This window comes from Bufo gargarizans, chromosome 6, assembly GCF_014858855.1.
Source record: "Bufo gargarizans isolate SCDJY-AF-19 chromosome 6, ASM1485885v1, whole genome shotgun sequence".
Lineage (NCBI taxonomy): Eukaryota > Metazoa > Chordata > Amphibia > Anura > Bufonidae > Bufo > Bufo gargarizans.
Window position 1 is genome coordinate 236,226,778 of NC_058085.1, and position 19,364 is coordinate 236,246,141.

Consider the following 19,364-nt stretch of genomic DNA (forward strand, 5'->3'; position numbering starts at 1 on the left):
CTGGATGCGATGCTTGTAGCGAGTGCATCCGGACTGAATCCCAACCCCTTCATTTCAATGAGTAACATAGTATATAAGGCCAAAAAAAGACATCTGTCCATCCAGTTCGGCCTGTTATCCTGCAAGTTGATCCAGAGGAAGGCAAAAAAAAAAAAATGCGAGGTAGAGGCCAATTTCCCCCACTTAAGGGGAATAAAAAAATTCCTTCCCGACTCTAATCAGAATAACTCACTGGATCAACGACCCCTCTCTAGTAGCTATAGCCTGTAATATTATTACACTCCAGAAATACATCCAGGCCCCTCTTGAACTCTTTTAGTGAACTTACTATCACCACCTCCTCAGGCAAAGAGTTCCATAGTCTCACTGCTGTTACTGTAAAGAATCCTCTTCTATGTTTGTGTACAAACCTTCTTTCCTCCAGACGCAGAGGATGTCCCCTTGTCACAGTCAAAGTCCTGGGGATAAATAGATGATGGGATAGATCTCTGTACTGACCCCTGATGTATTTGCACATATTAATTAGATCTCCCCTCAGTCGTCTTTTTTCTAAAGTGAATAACCCTAATTTTGATGATCTTTCAGGGTACTGTAGTTGCCCCATTCCAGTTATTACTTTAGTTGCCTTCCTCTGAACCCTCTCCAGCTCTGCTATGTCTGCCTTGTTCCCAGGAGCCCAGAACTGTACACAGTACTCCATGTGTGGTCTGACCAGCGATTTGTAGTGGTAGGACTTTGTTCTCATCACGGGCATCTATGCCCCTTTTGATGCCACCCATTATCTTATTGGCCTTGGCAGCAGCTGCCTCTGACACTGGATTCTACAGCTTAGTTTGCTGTTCACTAACATTCCTAGATCCTTTTCCATGTCAGTGTTACCCAGTGTTTTACATTTAGTATGTATGGGTGACTTGCATTATTCCTTCCCATGTGCATAACTTTACATTTATCAGTGTTAAACCTTATCTGCCACTTATCTGCCCAAGCCTCCAATCTATCCAGATCGCTCTGTAGTAGTATACTGTCCTCATCAATGTTAATTACTTTACACAGTTAAGCGTCATCTGCAAAAATTGATATTTTTCGGTGCAAGCCTTCTACAAGATCATTAATAAATATATTGAAGAGAATAGGGCCCAATACTGACCCCTGAGGTACCCCACTAGTGAAGGTGACCCAATCTGAGTGTGTACCGTTAATAACCACCCTATGTTTTCTATCACTGAGCCAGTTACTTACCCACTTACAGACGTTTTCTTCCAGTCCGAGCATTCTCATTTTATATACTAACCTTTTATGTGGTACAGTGTCAAATGCTTTGGAGAAGTCCAGATACACGACATCCATTGATTCGCCGCTGTCAAGTCTAGAACTTACCTCCTCAACATACATGAACGCATAATCTTTGAGTTCAGGAAAATGGCATGTTCTATATTGTATGTTTTTTTGCGCAGCTCTGACTATATAGAAGAGATTGGGACTTGTGTGAAAAACGGAAGGTATTTTCACTGATGGTTGCCAGGAGATGTAGATTATTCTTCAGGTTTTTTCTTCACGCGCGTGCAATCCGGTAAAAATCCAGATGGAAATAACGCACACACTGAATAGATCATGACACAATCTGTATCACTCATGTGAAAGGAGCCTAAGGGCTCTTTCACACCTGCGTTATAGTCTTCCGGCATAGAGTTCCGTCGTCAGGGCTCTATGCCGGAAGAATACTGATCAGGATTTTCCTAATGCATTCTGAATGGACAGTCCGTCCTTCAGGATGTCTTCCGTTCCGGAACGGAACGTTTTTTGGCCGCAGCAAATAGCGCAGCATGCTGCGCTTTTTGCTCCGGCCAAAAATCCGGAACACTTGCCGCAAGGCCGGATCCGGAATGAATGCCCATTGAAAGGCATTGATCCGGATCCGGCCTTAAGCTAAACGTCGTTTCGGCGCATTGCCGGATGCGACGTTTAGCTTTTTCTCAATGGTTACCATGGCTGCCGGGACGCTAAAGTCCTGGCAGCCATGGTAAAGTGTAGTGGGGAGCGGGGAGCAGCATACTTACCATCCGTGCGGCTCCCGGGGCGCTCCAGAGTGACGTCAGGGCGCCCCAAGCGCATGGATCACGTGATCGCATGGACACGTCATCCATGCGCATGGGGCGCCCTGACGTCACTCTGGAGCGCTCCGGGAGCCGCACGGACTGTAAGTATGCCGCTCCCCCGCTCCCCACTACTACTATGGCAACCAGGACTTTAATAGCGTCCTGGGTGCCATAGTAACACTGAAAGCATTTTGAAGACGGATCCGTCTTCAAATGCTTTCAGTACACTTGCGTTTTTCCGGATCCGGCGTGTAATTCCGGCAAGTGGAGTACACGCCGGATCCGGACAACGCAAGTGTGAAAGAGGCCTTAGACAGTGTTTTCAGAAAATCTGCCGTGATAGCTGTTGGGAGGTTATTTATGATCATAACAAATTAGGGACACAGGCAGGGGATGGTGCAAATGAAATAAGTTTTACTTGTTGATCCAACTCCACCATTGTAGGCCCCCATTGTCATGGCAACAACATGTGACTGCTACAGCCTCTCTCTGGCTTAAAGGGATTGTCTCACTTCAGCAAATAGTATTTATTATGTAGAGGAAGTTAATACCAGCCATTTACTAATGTATTATTGTCCATATTGCTTCCTTTGCTCGATTTTAATTTTTCCATTACATTATACATTGCCCGTTTTCTTGGTTACGACTACCCTGCAATCCAGCAGCGGTGGCCGTGCTTGCACACTATAGGAAAAAGCACCAACCTATGTGCACTCCCACTATTCTGGCCACCAGAGAGGCCAGAGCTTTTTCCTATAGTGTGCAAGTACGACCACCACTTATGGATTGCAGGGTGGTCATAACAATGGAAACGAGCAGTGTTTAATGTGTTAACTTCCTCTACATAATAAATCCAAGGTACACTGTTGAGGCCAGTAATTAGCTGCAGCAGTCACACGGCATTATGATGTTAGACCAGTGGGCGGATTGGAATGGAGGTGGTGGGTGAATCAATAGGTACATAATGCTTATTTTGTTATTTTACATCATCCCCTGCTTGTGCCACACTAAGTCTTAATTTTGGACAACCCATTTAACATTTTGTTCCTCACCCTTCCCCCAGCCAAGTGCACTTTTCAATGCATGGCCAGATGACCGCCTTACCATGTTATGATGATAGTCCCTTTAAAAGGAAAGAAAATACTTGCTTAGGAAGTCTCGATTATATTTTACTCTCTTATATAGCGCTGACATATTCCGCAGCGCTTTACAGACATTATCACGCGCTGTCACCATTGTGTGTGTGTGTGTGGGGGGTTATCTTTGGCGTGAGGGGGGGACCCATACAAGCACGGGGAGAACATGCACACTCCATACAGATGATGTCCTTGGCCAGATTTGAACCTAGGACTCCAGCGCTGCAAGTTAACTCTACACGTATGGCACTGTGATGGGGTGGGTTCCGAGGCTGAGCCTTTCGGCAATATCAGTGGGTGTCCGCCATATATTCACACACTGCTACGATTTCTGGGATCAGGGATAACGCTGATCAAGGTTATTTGGTCCATTAGATACTGCAGTCAATACTAACCACAGCAAGTGGTTGTGGTAAGACAAAATGGCACCAGTAAACATGTCTTGCAAATTCAAATTATACCGCTATGTTGATGGGGATTAATAAAAGGTTAAGGCTTATGTTTAGTTAGGTTTGTGTTTAGTGTTTTTTTCACTCAGTATAAATGAAGTGTTATAAACCAGTTTTTTTATTGTGCAACTTTTAGTCTGAAATTCTGAGGTTTGGGAAAGTGGAGAGGAGACTGGAAGTCAAACAAGAGGGCAATTGTATGGGTGATGAACGTTTCTGCAAGGAGAAGAGGCCATCGCATATTAGCACAGGTGAGTTTCTATGAATTGTCAGACTTGATGCCATCATGGTTCTCAAGGTCACAATTATCCTGGCACCACCAGACTAAGGAGGGGTTCACATATATCTGACAATCTGTTTAATTTTCCCTCTGGCGTGGTTCAGAAATGCTGGAGGAGAAACTGAGACCAGGACTGATCCCATGGTTTTGTATGAGATTGTTCATGGTGTCTGGCACATCCGTTCTGATGCCAGATGTCTTTTAGTACCAGGCAGAAAAACATTATGTAGCATCTTTCTGTCCAGCGCTTTCAGGCTATGAATGCCGGACTGTGCACTAAAGTGCATGTACACATATGTCAGTTGTATGACTTCAGCATAGAACAACTGACTGGACAAAAGTGATATATGTCAGACCAACCTAAGTTGGATATATGTAACAAATAAGTATACCTTGGGGAGAGGGATCAAAGTTGGCTCCACCTATAATTTAACCCCTTCAGCCTCAACGACAGACCTGTTCATCATAATGGCTGAGGGAATGTATGGAGCGGGCTGCTGCACTAAGCCTGTTCCATACATGGCAGGTGCTGGCTGTATAATACAGCATGCACCCAGGCGCAATCATCTGGATCGGCAATGATGCTCAACCCAGTCATTTAGCCCCTCATATGCCGCAGTCGGTAGAGATCGCGGGATCTGTGGAGTCAGGCAGAGGGAGGGGCTCCCTCTGCCTTCTGATTGGAGCCCCTGCAGTGAAATAGCGAGGCTCCCATTGGTTACCATGATGGTCTGGGGCCTGCTGAATGTTCACAGGCTTGTCGTGGTAGACTGCCCGCAAAGCCATGCACAAAACACAGCTCAGTAGGCAGAGCATCAGAATTCCATACACTATAATAGTTCTCTATTATGGTATATGGGACAAGCAATCAAAAGATCCCAGGTTCTAGCCCCTTAAGCAGGCTAAAAGTTATTATGTAAAAAGTAAAAAAAAAAAAAATAATCCAAACAACAAAGAAACTGAAAAATTCTAATCACCCCTTTCCGAATTTTACATATAAAAATAGACGTAACATAATAATTGATATTTTATTATATAAATATTTTTCATGCGTGGTCAATGTCTTAACGGAAAAAGAAATAAAAACACAAGTCACCATTTTTTTTTCATTTTTTTTTTTTTTTTCATTTTGTCCCCCACAAAAATTGGAATAACCGTGTTTAAAAAGTCGTACATACACAAAAATTGTACCAGTAAATACTAAGCACATTGTTTTTTGTTTTTTTTAGAGATGAGCGAATTTCCGCTTATGAAATTCGTTCACGCTTTGTTTACTGGTGAAAGGTTAATAGCGTTATGGATTCCGTTACCACGGACTATAACGCAATTCTATGATGGAATGCATAATGGAATGCCTTTTAGAGTCCTCTCCTGCAAAACGGAAACAGGACGGATCCGTTATGCAGGCCATAGACTTCTATTATGACTAAATGAATAACGGAATGCCTTTAGAGGCATTCCGTCATAGAATTGCGTTATGGTCCGTGGTAACGGAATCCATAACGCAATTCAGCTTATATCAGTAAACGAAGCGTGAACGAATTTCAATATATGAAACTCGCTCATCTCTAGTCGTAATATCAAAACCCCAAAAATCTTGTTCGCTATATCTGGAATTCTGCTCAGTTCTTTTCAGAGGGCTGATCCCATTTTTGTGATCGGTGGGGGTCCCAGTGGTAGGACCGCCACCAATTTAATAGTTATGTGGATAGGGGATAACGTTAACCAACTGGAATACCCCTTTTGAGGAGTTAATAGACTGTCTCTTTGCTCCAATTATTGCGTTCCAGATTTCCAGTAAAACTCTGTTGATGAATAGGTTTGTGGCCCCATGTGCCTTAACCCCTTGAGGTTCAGGCCAGATTTTTAATTTTTCTTTTTCCCTTCCTATTCCAAGAGCCATAAGGCCAATTTGACACAAGTGTATTCAGTCCATCAGTACAGTTTAGTAGACCCAAGGTCTAGCTGGACTACAGTACTCTGAAAGATTGTCAAAATTAGAGGAGATCTAATAACCATGTATAAATATATCAGGGGTCAGTACAGAGATCTCTCTCATCATCTATTTATACAAGGGTTGCCTTGGGTATTGAAGTCTTCATACTTTTTTGATACTTTGATACCAGGTTTGGTTCGATGCCATATTACCCACTTTTCAACACTAAGCTGCACAATTGCACAGCTTAGGGCTCTTTCACACTTGCGTTGTCCGGAATTACACGCCGGATCCGGAAAAACGCAAGTGAACTGAAAGCATTTGAAGACGGATCCGTCTTCAAAATGCGTTCAGTGTTACTATGGCAGCCAGGACGCTATTAAAGTCCTGGTTGCCATAGTAGTAGTGGGGAGCGGGGGAGCAGTATACTTACAGCCTGTGCGGCTCCTGGGGCGCTCCAGAATGACGTCAGAGCGCCCCATGCGCATGGATGACGTGCCATGCAATCACGTCATCCATGCGCATGGGGCGCCCTGACGTCACTCTGAAGCGCCCCGGGAGCAGCACGGACGGTAAGTATACTGCTCCCCCGCTCCCCACTACACTTTACCATGGCTGCCAGGACTTTAGCGTCCCGGCAGCCATGGTAACCATTCAGAAAAAGCTAAACGTCGGATCCGGCAATGCGCCAAAGCAACGTTTAGCTTAAGGCTGGATCCGGATCAATACCTTTCAATGGGCATTAATTCCGGATCCGGCCTTGCGGCAAGTGTTCAGGATTTTTGGCCGGAGCAAAAAGCGCAGCATGCTGCGGTTTTTTATCCGGCCAAAAAACGTTCCGGTCCTGAACTGAAGACATCCTGATGCATCCTGAACGTATTTCTCTCCATTCAGAATGCATGGGGATAATCCTGATCAGGATTCTTCCGGCATAGAACCCGGAACTCTAGACGACGGAACTCTATGCCGGAAGAAAAGAACGCAAGTGTGAAAGAGCCCTAAGTATCAGTTCCTGTAAGAGAACATGGCGCGTGCGCGCCTCATGCCATGTTCTCATCAGCAGCCACATAGTGGAGAAGAAGGGAGGGCATCCCTCCCTACGCACTGTGAAGGGGCTGGCGGCTTCCACCAATGAAAAGCTAAAGGGGAAGTCAGGGAGGGACTATGAAGCCACTAGTGAAAATGAGAGTAGGCTGATGGGTGAGTGTTAGGGTGCAGGGACAGCGTTAGGGTGGGGGAACAGTGTGCACATAGGAACAGAGGATTTTGCTTCCTTCCAATGATCAGCACCACAGCCAACCAGCAGTATAAAGGAACATGTGACTAATGTTGCCATTATAAGAGATAAATGATGGTATCACTTATTATTAATGTGAGGCACATGGTGTTATTACTTTAGTATCTCCATGTGCCTCACATATTTAGTAAATAACCCAATCAAGTACCTCCTCACCTAATGGTAACATGGGATTAATGTGCGGTACATGATTGGGTTATTTACTTTGAATATCAGGCACAAGGAGGTCCAAATTGGTAAAATCGTGTGCCTCACATTAATAGTAACTCCATCATGTACCTCATGTTAAAGGGGTTGTCCAAGATTCTTTTATTGAAGACCTACTGTACCTTCAGGATAGGTCATCAGTATCATATCAGAGAGGATACGACTTCTGGCACCCCTGTCGCTCGGCTGTTTGAAGATGCCATACTCTGGTGAGTGCTGCAGCCTCTTCCTAGGCCATGTGACATCACGGTCACATGGCTTAGGCGCAACTCTGCCCCATTGAGGTGCTGTGTTTGGTGAGCTGTGAGGATGCTGCAGTGCTCACCAGAGAGCAAGGGCCTTTTCATACAACTGATCAGCAGGGGTGCCAGGAGTCAGACCCCCACCATTCAGATATTGATGACATAACTTATCCTGAGGATAGGCTATCAATATAAAGATGTCGGATAACCCATTTTAACCCCATGTTGTCCAGTATGTGAGGAGGTACTTGATGGAGTTACTATTAATATGAGACATATGGTTTTATCAATTTAAACTTCCCTGTGCCTCACATTATTAGTAAGTAACCCCTAAAGTACCTCCTCAAATAATAGTTAATCGATACTTTGCCAAAAATGAAACAAAAAATACTCGCATTAAACCCATGTTGCCTGGAAACATGGTGTTAATGTCTGGGTATTTTTTTTGGTGTCGTATAGAATTGGTATCAAAATCAAACTCAAAATCCTGGTATTGTGACAACTCTAATTTAGGCCCAGGACTATGGCTGTAATACGGGGACATCCTCTACATCTAGAGGAAAGAAGGTTTGTACACAAACATAGAAGAGGATTCTTTACGGTAAGAGCAGTGAGACTATGGAACTCTCTGCCTGAGGAGGTGGTGATGGTGAATTCACTAAAAGAGTTTGAGGGGCCTGGATGTAATAATATTACAGGTTAGGCTCCATTCACACGTCCGTATAATGGGTCCGCATCCGTTCAGCAATTTGTGCAGACCCATTCATTCTCTATGGGGACGGAATGGATGCGGAGAGCACACTATGTGTTGTCCGCATCCTCATTTCCGGAGAGCGCACCCGATCTTCCGGAAAAAAATAGAACATGTCTTATTCTTGTCCGCAATTGTGGACAAGAATAGGCAGTTATATGGGGGTGCCGGCCGTGTGTATTGCGGATCCGTCTGAATGGACCCTTATAGTTACTAGAATTCTGGAGACGGGTCGTTGATCCAGGGACTAATTCTCAAGGAATTTTTTCCCTAAACTACGGAAAATTGGCTTATGTCTTTTTTTTCTGCCTTACAATCTTTTACCTTCAGTCTTTTCATTCACTTTGTGTATCCTACAGATGGATACAGTAAAAAGAATGCATCAGAGAGATGTCCACAGGATCCTGGAGAGGTCAATCGCAGTATCCCACAGGATGATGAGGTAGATGAAACTTTTCATAGGATTTTTTTTCATACATTTCCACTTGTCCTAGTTCTGGGGCAAATGCCTACTCAATAGTAATTGTCACCATTAGGGTCCATTCACACGTCTGTAAGTGATTTGCGGACTGCACATCACAGACCCTAGAATAGAAAATGCCTTTTCTGGTTCGCAATTGCGGACAAGAATAGGGCATGTTCTATTTTTTTCAGGAACGGAATTGTGGATCCCGAAAAAACAGATCTCGAAAATGCGGATACGGATCCCAAAAATGCAGATTCACATCCGTTTCAGTCCCATTGAAAGTGAATGGGTCCGCAAATTGCATAACTAATGCGGACCCACATTATGGACGTGTGAATGGACACTTAAAATGGGAAAAATTACACAAATTAATTGCAAATTCCCTCACCTTGCGTCTGTCCTTTTTCTTCTTTCCCACTTTATCAACTTTTTAAGGCTCTAAACCTGGCTTCTTATAAAAAGAATATTCTGCAATCAAAGTTGAAAAACAGCGCTTTCCATCCAGGTGAGTAATAACCGCTACGTGCATAAAGCATTTCTTTAGTTTCCTCCTTGTGCCCTAGCTCTGTTTCGGCTGCACCGAATAATGTTGGCTTGATGAAGAATTGGCCCATGCATGGGGAAGATGTGGCTGCTGTCTTTCCTCATTCCTCAATGTCTCAAACCTGTCGTAGTCCAGAAATGTTATTAAGTGATATCATTCCACAAGAATAACTTTAGAATGACATATTTATAAATGGGAGGATGTTTAGCCAAGAAGACAATCGTGCCCAAGGTGGATCATCTGAGAAATCACAGATTTGCTATACTTTTTTCCAATTGGTGGTTAGTTTCTTAGTTTTATTGGCTGCATTTGTGGAGTGCTGAGAAGTGAGAGGTTATTTTATGTGTATAAGCAAATATCTTTACATTCTGCGTACTCAGTACTGTGTTTCATATAGATGGAGCCAGTAGCAGAAGTAGACCTGATTCTGATGATTCAGAAGATTACAGTACCACGCAAGACTACCAGGTAGCTGTAGATGCATGCTTCGGCCATCATATCAGTGCTTCAAACAAAACGTCTTAATGATGGCTGTTAATTCTAGGCAGATTGCTTAGATGTTGGGACAGATGATGCTACATCCCAAAGCGACAGCGAGGAAGAGATGTACCTGACAGCTGACCAGAGGGTTAAAGAGGAAGATGCCAACGAAGGCGACTACAACACAGGTCTGTTTTTGGTTTCTAAAGGAATGGGAGATATGAAGGAAGGACACATAATTCTCCTTCCTGCTTGTTCCACTTCTGACTTTGACTGCATCAAAAACTTCTGTTGCATTTTTCAAAAAACTCTGGGTTTAAATAACCCTAAGTGTGGTGTCACACACAGCTTTTTGGTGCAGTTTTTTTTAGCTAAAGTCAGAAGTGGGTTGGGAGGGAATAAAAAATCTAAAGGAAGGACTGCTGGCTCTACTTCTCACTTTCACTCAAAGCTGCATCAAAAACTGCCACAAAAAGCTGTGACACCACCCTTAAAGGGACTGTCCAGGATTTTTATATTCATGGATTATCTTCAGGATAGGTCATCAGTATCAGATCAACCTGGTCCAACACCCCACACTTCGGTCAATCGGTTGTTTTCTTCTATCTGTGACACCAGAAGTACACAGATCCGTCCATTCTGGATAGGTCATAAGTATCTGAACGGTGGGGGTCAGACCCCCGCAGATCAGCTGCTTTCTGTCAGCCTGTCGTAGGCCAGCTGTCACATGTCCTAGGCGTAGCACAGCCCCATAGAAGTGAATGGGGCTGAGCGCGATACCAAGCACAGCCGCTATACAATGTATACTCTTGAAGCTCATCAAGAGAATGCCAAGAGTGTGCAAAGCAGTAATCAAAGCAAAAGGTGGCTACTTTGAAGAACCTAGAATATGACATATTTTCAGTTGTTTCACACTTTTTTGTTATGTATATAATTCCACATGTGTTAATTCATAGTTTTGATGCCTTCAGTGTGAATCTACAATTTTCATAGTCATGAAAATAAAGAAAACTCTTTGAATGAGAAGGAGTCCAAATTTTTGGTCTGTACTGTATAATCAAAGTACATAAATTGGATATTCCTGTAATCAGGCTAATCCACAAAAAAAGTCATTTTTACCCAAAAATTTAAAGCAAGACCCCTGAAAAAAAAAAAAAAAACTTGAATAAATATGTACCCCAAAATAAATAGATTCTACAGAGAGATGTATGGGAGACATCATAGCAGCCTGTTTCCAACCACTAGCTTACGGAGAACTCGCATAGTGGTGTTCCTCATGTAGCTGCTCAGCAGCTGAAACCATGGGTATGCTTTAAACAAAAAATGGTTAAAGGTTTATTTTCCATCATAATTAAAACCAGATAATTTTGTCTTTCATCAGGTTATGAAATCAGTTATGACTACAGTGAAAATCTGTATCTCTCGGCCACAACGTCCAGCGCTGCAAACCTCAAACCAGATTGTGACAAGATCCCTGGGGCTTACGATCCGACTGTTGTGGAGGAGAAACAATTTATATGTACAGAGTGTGGGAAAAGTTTTAGCCTTTATTCTTACCTCACCAAGCATCAGAGGTCTCATTCAGGGGAGAAGCCATTTTCCTGCAATGAATGTGGCAAATGTTTTACCTATAAGCCAAGCCTCATCAGTCATCAAAGGGTTCATACTGGGGAAAAACCATTCTCTTGCACTGAATGTGGGAAACTGTTTTCCAGTAAATTTAATTTGAAAATGCATGAGAAAATCCACACAGGAGATAAGCCAGTTGTCTGCCCAGCCTGCGGGAAGTGTTTTAGCAATAATCCAGCTCTTGTGAAGCATTTGAGAATTCATACGGGGGAAAAACCATTCTCCTGTCCAGAGTGTGGCAAGTTTTTCTCGAGCAAGTCTGGTCTTAATGCCCACCTCATAATCCACACAGGTGAGAAACCATACATGTGTTCAGAATGTGGAAAATCCTTTGCCAACCATTCCAATCTTATTTCACATCGGATAATCCACACAGGAGAGAAGCCATATGTATGCCCCGAGTGTGGCAAAGGTTTTGCCAACCAGTCCAACCTTGCGAAACACAAAGTGATTCACACCGAGGAAAAACCATTTCTGTGTATGGAGTGCGGAAAGTTTTTTACCCGGAAGGGGAGTCTTGATAAACATCGAATGAGGATCCATGAAAAGATGAAATTAGTATAATTCAAATTCTAACTGACTAAAATTTAGTTCCACCAGGAACACAAAACCCCCACTTGTGTTTTGTCTAGCTTTTCAGGAGTTCCACCACAATCAAACAAACCAAGTATGATGGACAGTTATGAAAATATTCACCCCTTATTCTTATCAATAGGGGATAGTATGCCAGAACAACCACTGAAGGGCCTTAGCAAATAACTATTTTGCAAATTAAAAATATGTTTAGAGCAACTGCCATTAAGTACATTAAATGAATTACTCTTCCAGAGCAACAAAGAGCAGAAGAGAAAACTCCTACTGGTGTAAAGAAGGCTAAACTCTGGTGCTTTATCATGAGATTTCATGGTAGTACTGTGCAAGAACATGGGCACAGTGTATTTTGACTATGGGTTTTGCTTCACTGAGCATATCAGTTGTGGCTGGAATTATATCTAAAGGGTGACAACCCCACTTGTTCAAGAAAAAAGACTGAGAGGAAGTCAGAAGCCCACCTTATTACCAATTAGTAATAGACTGATGAATAATGCAGGCTTGATGAAAGGATATCTTCCTTCACGTGTCCCAAACTCTACTAGTTTCCATTCCTATCAATGGGTTACTTTTTAAGAACACAAATAGTGACTTTTTTGAGTAATAATTGGTAAAAAGAAAACTACATCAGAGATATTCTGAAGTTAGAATTTTTTGTTATTAAATTTAATTTGCCACAGGGCATATAAATGGCAACAGGCCCTTTCTGGGAGAGAAACTAAGGGTACTTTCACACTAGCGGCAGGACGGGTCCGATAGGCTGTTCACCCTGTCGCATCCGTTCTGACGCTATTTCGCCGGACTGCCGCTCCGTTCCCATTGACTAGATCCGGTGGTGCACGGCTAAAGGCCGCCGGACTAAAAGTACTGCATGTCCGACTTTTTCGCCGGACTGACGCTCCGTCCCCTGCTGCTATTTCACCGGACTGCTGCTCCGTCCCCATTGACTATAATGGAGGCGGAGCTCCGGCGGTGCACGGCTAAAGGCCGCTGGACTAAAAGTACTGCATGTCCAACTTTTTAGTCCGGCGGCCTCTCGCCGCGTACTACCGTGCTGCGCCGGAGCTCCGTCCCTGTCCCTATTATAGTCAATGGGGATGGAGCGGCAGTCTGGCGGCACGGTGAAATAGCAGCAGGACGGATCCGACAGGGTGAACAGCCTGTCGGATCCGTCCTGCTGCTAGTGTGAAAGTACCTTAAAGTGGCAATCTGCCACAACTCCAGACCCTGAAAATATTGGCTTCACAGTTAAATTTTCATGTGCCTGGTAATCATGAACACTACATTTTTACATTGCAAACACTATAAAGAAAAAAAAAAAAAAAAAGGAAAACAACTTGGTCTTCCAGTGGTTGAGATGTAGTCACCCTAGGTTATCTTTTTATTTTATGTACACATGGATGTGTGTATACATGAGAGAAACTGGTAGGGTAGTGTCTTGTAGCAGGTTATCATACCTAAATAACTCATACATTTATGTTGAGATTAAATGTAATAAAAAAAATATAATGAAAAAAAATTCCTAGTCCTACCCAGGCTTCAAGACGCTGTCTTATATTAAGGATATTCCTTTATTTCAGCTTTTTTTAAATTAAATTTCTATCATGCATTGCGTGTTTGTGAATAAATTATGGACAACACGTATCATGGGTATGCTAATGTTGTCTTTGGACAGTTAAATTGGATGGTTGGATCCATGGCATTATAAAGGGGTTGGATAATGGCACATGTTCATCAAAGGATAACTCTGCCCAAACACTGCTGATGAAGGACCTTGCTTCTTTTATTGTGTGATTTCTAAGCTGGCCATTAATGTCATCCGAACCTTCAGAACTAGTGGATCTTATATTGTGTATGTGAACCTCCAGACTCTTCTTGACAACTACAGTTGGATTTCTGATGGTAGATGTCAGAGGAGGTAAGGATCAGACAATTGGATTTTGATGCGATCTGCCCTTTTGCACTACCGCCGGATACCACACTTCCTTGTAGCTTGCCCTCTTTCTATAGGCGGATTAGTTACATGGCTGCATGCCCTCCTTACACAAAAGGCAGAGTAATTGCACGTGCTCTTGATGCTGTACTGCCTGTAGCAAACCCTCCTTCCACAAAAAGCTGAGTAATTGAAGATTTTCCTAGTTTCAACAAAGGAAAATATAGATTCCACCTTATCACCACGACGGCCACTAGGAGATTGACCCCTGACCCCCGGTGTTTCCTGTCCCTACAGAGGACAGGGGCAAAGAAAGTCTCCCTGCCCAGGGAGATGAAGATGATGGACGTTCCGTAACACCTTACCTGGTGTTTCCCCTGCCCTCCTGCGGTCCTCGTACTAATGCTGGGCAGGGTTGATGGAGGGAGGCCTCGCTCCATTACTATATGTGAGCCTGCTCCCCGGTCGTGATCTTCTGCCGGGCCTCGGGCTATAGCCGTGTGCGCGCCAAGCGCTTCAGGTAATGAGGCAGACGTCACTTCCGGTGGACGGAGCAAGTGACGTCTTTTAGGACGCGTCTCCTTTTAAAATATCGGCACAGCACATGGAAGTGCCGAACAACATAGCGTTGTGTGTGCCGACATGTCGACCAAACCCCGCTCCCCTGGAGACCCTTCCGTGCCGCCTGCAGTAAGTTCCCCTGTGGGGAAGCACTTATCTGCCCTGTTACTGCTTTTTGCACTGTAACAGGTTACCTGCCTTTTCCTTCTCCTCCACCTCTCTGGCTTGGGGCTTACATGTTCTATATCTTCATGTATGTTAGCTAGCTGACTGGGGCTATTTTCCCCCAGGTCCCTAAGGAGGCTCAGAAGAAAGTCAGGAAGCTGGCTAAGTGTGTGTCCTGTCTTAAGCGACTTCCGGATGATTACCGCAAGAGATTATGCAAAGATTGTATCTCTAGTGTTATTCGTGAAGAACAAGGTTCTTTTGTTGAGGAGCTAAGATCCATGATACACGAGGAAGTAAAATCCTCCCTATACCAGTTCTCCTCCTTACCCAGGGACCTGCCTCCATCTAAAAGACAGAGGGAACCGTCTTTTTCTTCCTCAGATTTGGAGGAGATAGCAGAAAATGCTTCATCCTCCAGACCCTGGGAGGACGAGGAGGCCTCCTCTGATATAGAGATTCCCGAATCAGACAGGAGCTTTTGTTTTTCCTCGGACGAAATGCCAGACCTACTAAGGGCAGTCCGAGCCACTATGGGGGTAGAAGAAGCCCCAAAAGCTCATTCCGTGCAGGACGAGATGTTCGGGAGACTCCGGGTTAAAAAAAAACGTGTTTTCCCGATCAACGAAAACATACGTGATATGGTGCTTGATGAGTGGTCCAATCCAGAGAAACGCGTGGGGTTGTCCAGGTCCTTCAAGAATCGTTTATTGTTTGACCCTAACGAATGCAAAATTTTCAATGAAACACCAAAAATGTATGTTTAAGTGGCAAAAGTCAATAAAAAGACTGCCTTGCCCTTTGAGGACGCCTCCCACTTACATGACCCCATGGATAGGAAGGCGGATAGTCTGTTAAAAAAATCTTGGGAAGCTGCTATGTTTAACCTAAAAGCTAATATTGCTGCCACCTCGGTGGCAAGGTCCATGGGGTTGTGGTTAAACGATTTGGAGTCTCACATTAGGGACCACACCCCAAGAGAAGAAATTTTAAGGTCCCTCCCCTTACTAAAGTCCACCACGGCATTCATGGCAGATGCCTCGGCCTTTGCTGCTAAAGACGCCGGCCTCTCCAACGCGGCCCGCCGGCCTCTCCAACGCGGCCCGCCGGCCTCTGTGGATGAAATGCTGGTCAGGAGACAACACTTCAAAGATGAAGTTATGCTCCATCCTGTTTTCAGGGGAGTATATATTTGGCCCTGTTTTGGACCGTATCTTAGAGAAAGCTGCGGATAAGAGGAAAGACCCTATAAAAGAAAATATCCCTTTCGTGCCCCCAGCAGCCAGAATAAGACCTATAGGGATAAAGGGAAGTTGGGACGATGGAGCTATCCGAAGGGCGGCAGGGGGAGAAGTACCCCTTCCTCCTCTCAAAACAAATCTTCAGACAAACAATGATGCCAAAGTCGGGGGGAGATTGAAGAATTTTCTGGCTCCTTGGGAGTCCATTACCTCGAACCCTTGGGTCCGGGACATCATAAAATTCGGATACCAGATCGAATTTTCTTCATTCCCCCCCAGACTGCTTAATTGTTACCAACCCGAGCTCTTCCAACGTACGCAAGAAGATTCTGCAGGTAATTCAGAGCCTTCTGGAAATGGATGTGATAATCCAGGTTCCATCAACACAGCTAGGACAGGGGTTCTACTCGAATCTCTTCCTGGTAGAAAAGAAAGAAGGTTCATTTCGCACCATTATAAATCTAAAGGCCCTGAACAAGTTCATAGTATATCCGAAATTCAGGATGGAATCCCTAAAATCCCTGATACCCTTAATAGGGACAGACGCTCTGATGTGTACAGTAGATCTACGGGGATGCTTACTACCACGTCCCAATCCATCCAAATTCTCAGAAGTTTTTAAGATTCGCCATCCAAGACCACAGGGGAGTAACCCTTCACTTCCAGTTTACGTCCCTTTCCTTTGGGATATCATCTGCTCCCAGAGTCTTCATGAAACTGGTGGTTGAAATGGTGGCCTTCCTGAGACGCAAGGGACTGGTGATCGTACCATACCTGGACGATTTCCTCCTGATTGGAAATTCAGAGAACCAACTTAAAACAGACTTACTAACCTTCTGGTCTCATTCAGGATCTAGGGTTAGTGAACCAGAAGAAATCAAATCTACTACCTTCCAGCACAATCCAGTTTCTAGGGGTCATCCTGGGTTCAACATACTTTTCTCCCACCAGACAAGGTCGGAAACCTTCAGTTAAAAATCAGACGGTTTCAGAACAGGAGGTCTTGTCCCATAAGGGAAGCCATGACCCTTCTGGGTCTTCTCTCGTCCTGCATTCCGTCTGTCCCATGGAGTCAATCCCACTTCCGATCTCTCCAGTTGTGGATTCTCAGAATCTGGAACAGGCAGCAGACTTCTTTAGATCACAAGGTGCTGATCCCTCCAGCGGTAAAGGTCTCCCTAGACTGGTGGAAGAGCGCCACGAACCTGTCCTTAGGAGTTCCCTGGGAGAAGACTCCTTACATACAAGTCCTCACAGACGCAAGCAAAAAAGGATGGGGAGCGAAAGTGTGAGGTCCTTTCTTTCAGGGTTCCTGGCGGTCAACAACTCGCTCTCAATCTTCCAACTTCAGAGAGCTGAAAGCAGTTTGGAAAGCTCTGAAAGCAGCAGAGGACCTACTCGAGGGCCTGCATGTAAAGAGCCTTTCCGACAATACTACAACAGTAGCGTACCTCTCTCACCAAGAAGGGACGAGATCAGAGAAGCTGATGTCCGTGGCAGGGAAGATATTCAATTGGGCAGAGTCCCACGTAAGATCCATCTCCGCGATTCACTTGAAAGGAGCACTAAACGTGGAAGCAGACTATCTCAGTCGGCAGCTAATAGACCACACAGAAGGGTCGCTAAACCAGGACATGTTCCAGATACTGATAGAAAGATGGGGCACCCCTCAAGTAGACCTGTTCGCCTCTAATAGCAACACAAAGGTACCAACGTTCTGTTCCTTGAATCCATGGGACAATCCTTGGGCGCTGGACGCACTCACGATACAATGGGACTGGAACTTCTGTTATGCATTTCCACCCCTGCCTCTACTTCCCAGGATAATCCAGAAGCTCAACTAAGAGGATACAACTCTAATATTAATAGCCCCTTATTGGCCGAAGAGGAGCTGGTATCCTTCCCTAAAGAACCTATCAGTAGAGAACCCGTGGCCTCTCCCTTCCAGGAGGGGCCTGCTTCATCAAGGGCCAATCTTACACCCAAACCCGGGTTTCCTCAAATTATCAGCTTGGATTCTGAGGTCCAGAGGTTGAAATCACAGGGTCTTTCTGATCGGGTAATATCTACCCTGAAAGCAAGTAGAAAGAAGGTTACCTTCTCGATCTAGCTGAAGATTTGGAAGAGGTTTTGCTCCTGGATCGGTAACCCTGCCCCGAACTTAGAGCCGCCTAATTTTCAGAAAATCCTAGACTTCCTCCAGCAAGGTCTCGAACTAGGTCTTAGACTCTCCACCTTGAAGGTACAAGTCTCGGCCCTAGCTTGTTTCTTCGATCAAGACCTAGCCCACCATCGCTGGATCAGAAGATTTATGAAAGCAGCCTCTCGGCTACGCCCTTCTCTGAAATCCCGGATCCCCAACTGGGACCTCAATACAGTGCTCACAGGCCTGACACTCGCCCCTTTCGAGCCCCTGTCATATTGTTCCACCAAACGCCTATCCCTAAAGACCGCTTTTCTTGTTGCCATCACGTCCGCAAGAAGGCTTGGCGAAATTCAAGCTATATCAATACAAGAACCCTATCTCCGTATCACCGATGATAGACTTATTCTTGGGCTAGATCCTGGGTTTCTTCCTAAAATTAGTATCCGATTTCCACCGAAACCAGGAGATAGTTTTGCCTTCCTTTTGTAGTAATCCCTCTAACAGTAGAGAATTCAGTTTCCATTCACTAGATGTAAGACGCTCGGTTCTACGGTATCTTGAGGTTACAAAAGGATTCTGTAGAACCAATAATCTATTTGTCTTATTCTCAGGTAAGAATAAGGGTCTAAAAGCCTCTAGGTCTTCTCTAGCATGATGGATTAGAGATTCTATTTCTCTCTGTTATGAAATCCAGGGCCTTCCTTGCCCCTCAAATCTAAGAGCCCACTCTACCCGAGCTATGTCCTCCCCCCCACCTTTACTAAACATTATAGACTAGACTTATCTAGTTAAGACTTGTCTTTTGGACATAAAGTCCTTCAGGCGGTCGCCCCCCCCCCCAGTTTATAATTTTTTTTATATCTCCTAGTGGCCGTCGTGGTCTTGAGGTGGAAAGCCGGAATTAGACTTACCAGTAATTCAGCTTCCACAAAATCACCATGACTGCGTGTATTTCCCTACCCTTAATTTAGTCCTTAGTTGGGAGGTTATGAAGTAATACCCTCTTGATTTATTAATTTTTTCTCACCACCTTTTTTCTGTCTCTGTAATTTTGGACACACTGGTGCTGGTGGTGGGAGGGGGGGGGGATTTAAACCCTCTCTCTGTTCCTGCCCCTACAGAGGTCAGGGGTCAATCTCCTAGTGGCCGTCGTGGTGATTTCGTGGAAACTGAATTACCGGTAAGTCTAATTCTGGCTTTTTATGAAAGACAGG

The 19,364-nt window shown here is 44.5% G+C and overlaps 1 protein-coding gene across 1 annotated transcript in view; it reads left to right on the plus strand.

Moving 5' to 3' along the window:
* LOC122942099 (zinc finger protein 420-like) overlaps window positions 1-13,150 on the plus strand; it is an 81,416-nt gene extending 68,266 nt beyond the window's left edge. Inside the window, exons 13-18 of the mRNA XM_044299594.1 lie at window positions 3,818-3,932; window positions 8,754-8,836; window positions 9,296-9,365; window positions 9,802-9,872; window positions 9,949-10,072; window positions 11,266-13,150. Coding sequence (XP_044155529.1) covers window positions 3,818-3,932; window positions 8,754-8,836; window positions 9,296-9,365; window positions 9,802-9,872; window positions 9,949-10,072; window positions 11,266-12,077 — 1,275 coding nt within the window. The 3' untranslated portion in view covers window positions 12,078-13,150. The remainder of the gene's footprint in view (window positions 1-3,817; window positions 3,933-8,753; window positions 8,837-9,295; window positions 9,366-9,801; window positions 9,873-9,948; window positions 10,073-11,265) is intronic.
* The last annotated feature ends 6,214 nt before the right edge of the window (window positions 13,151-19,364 follow it).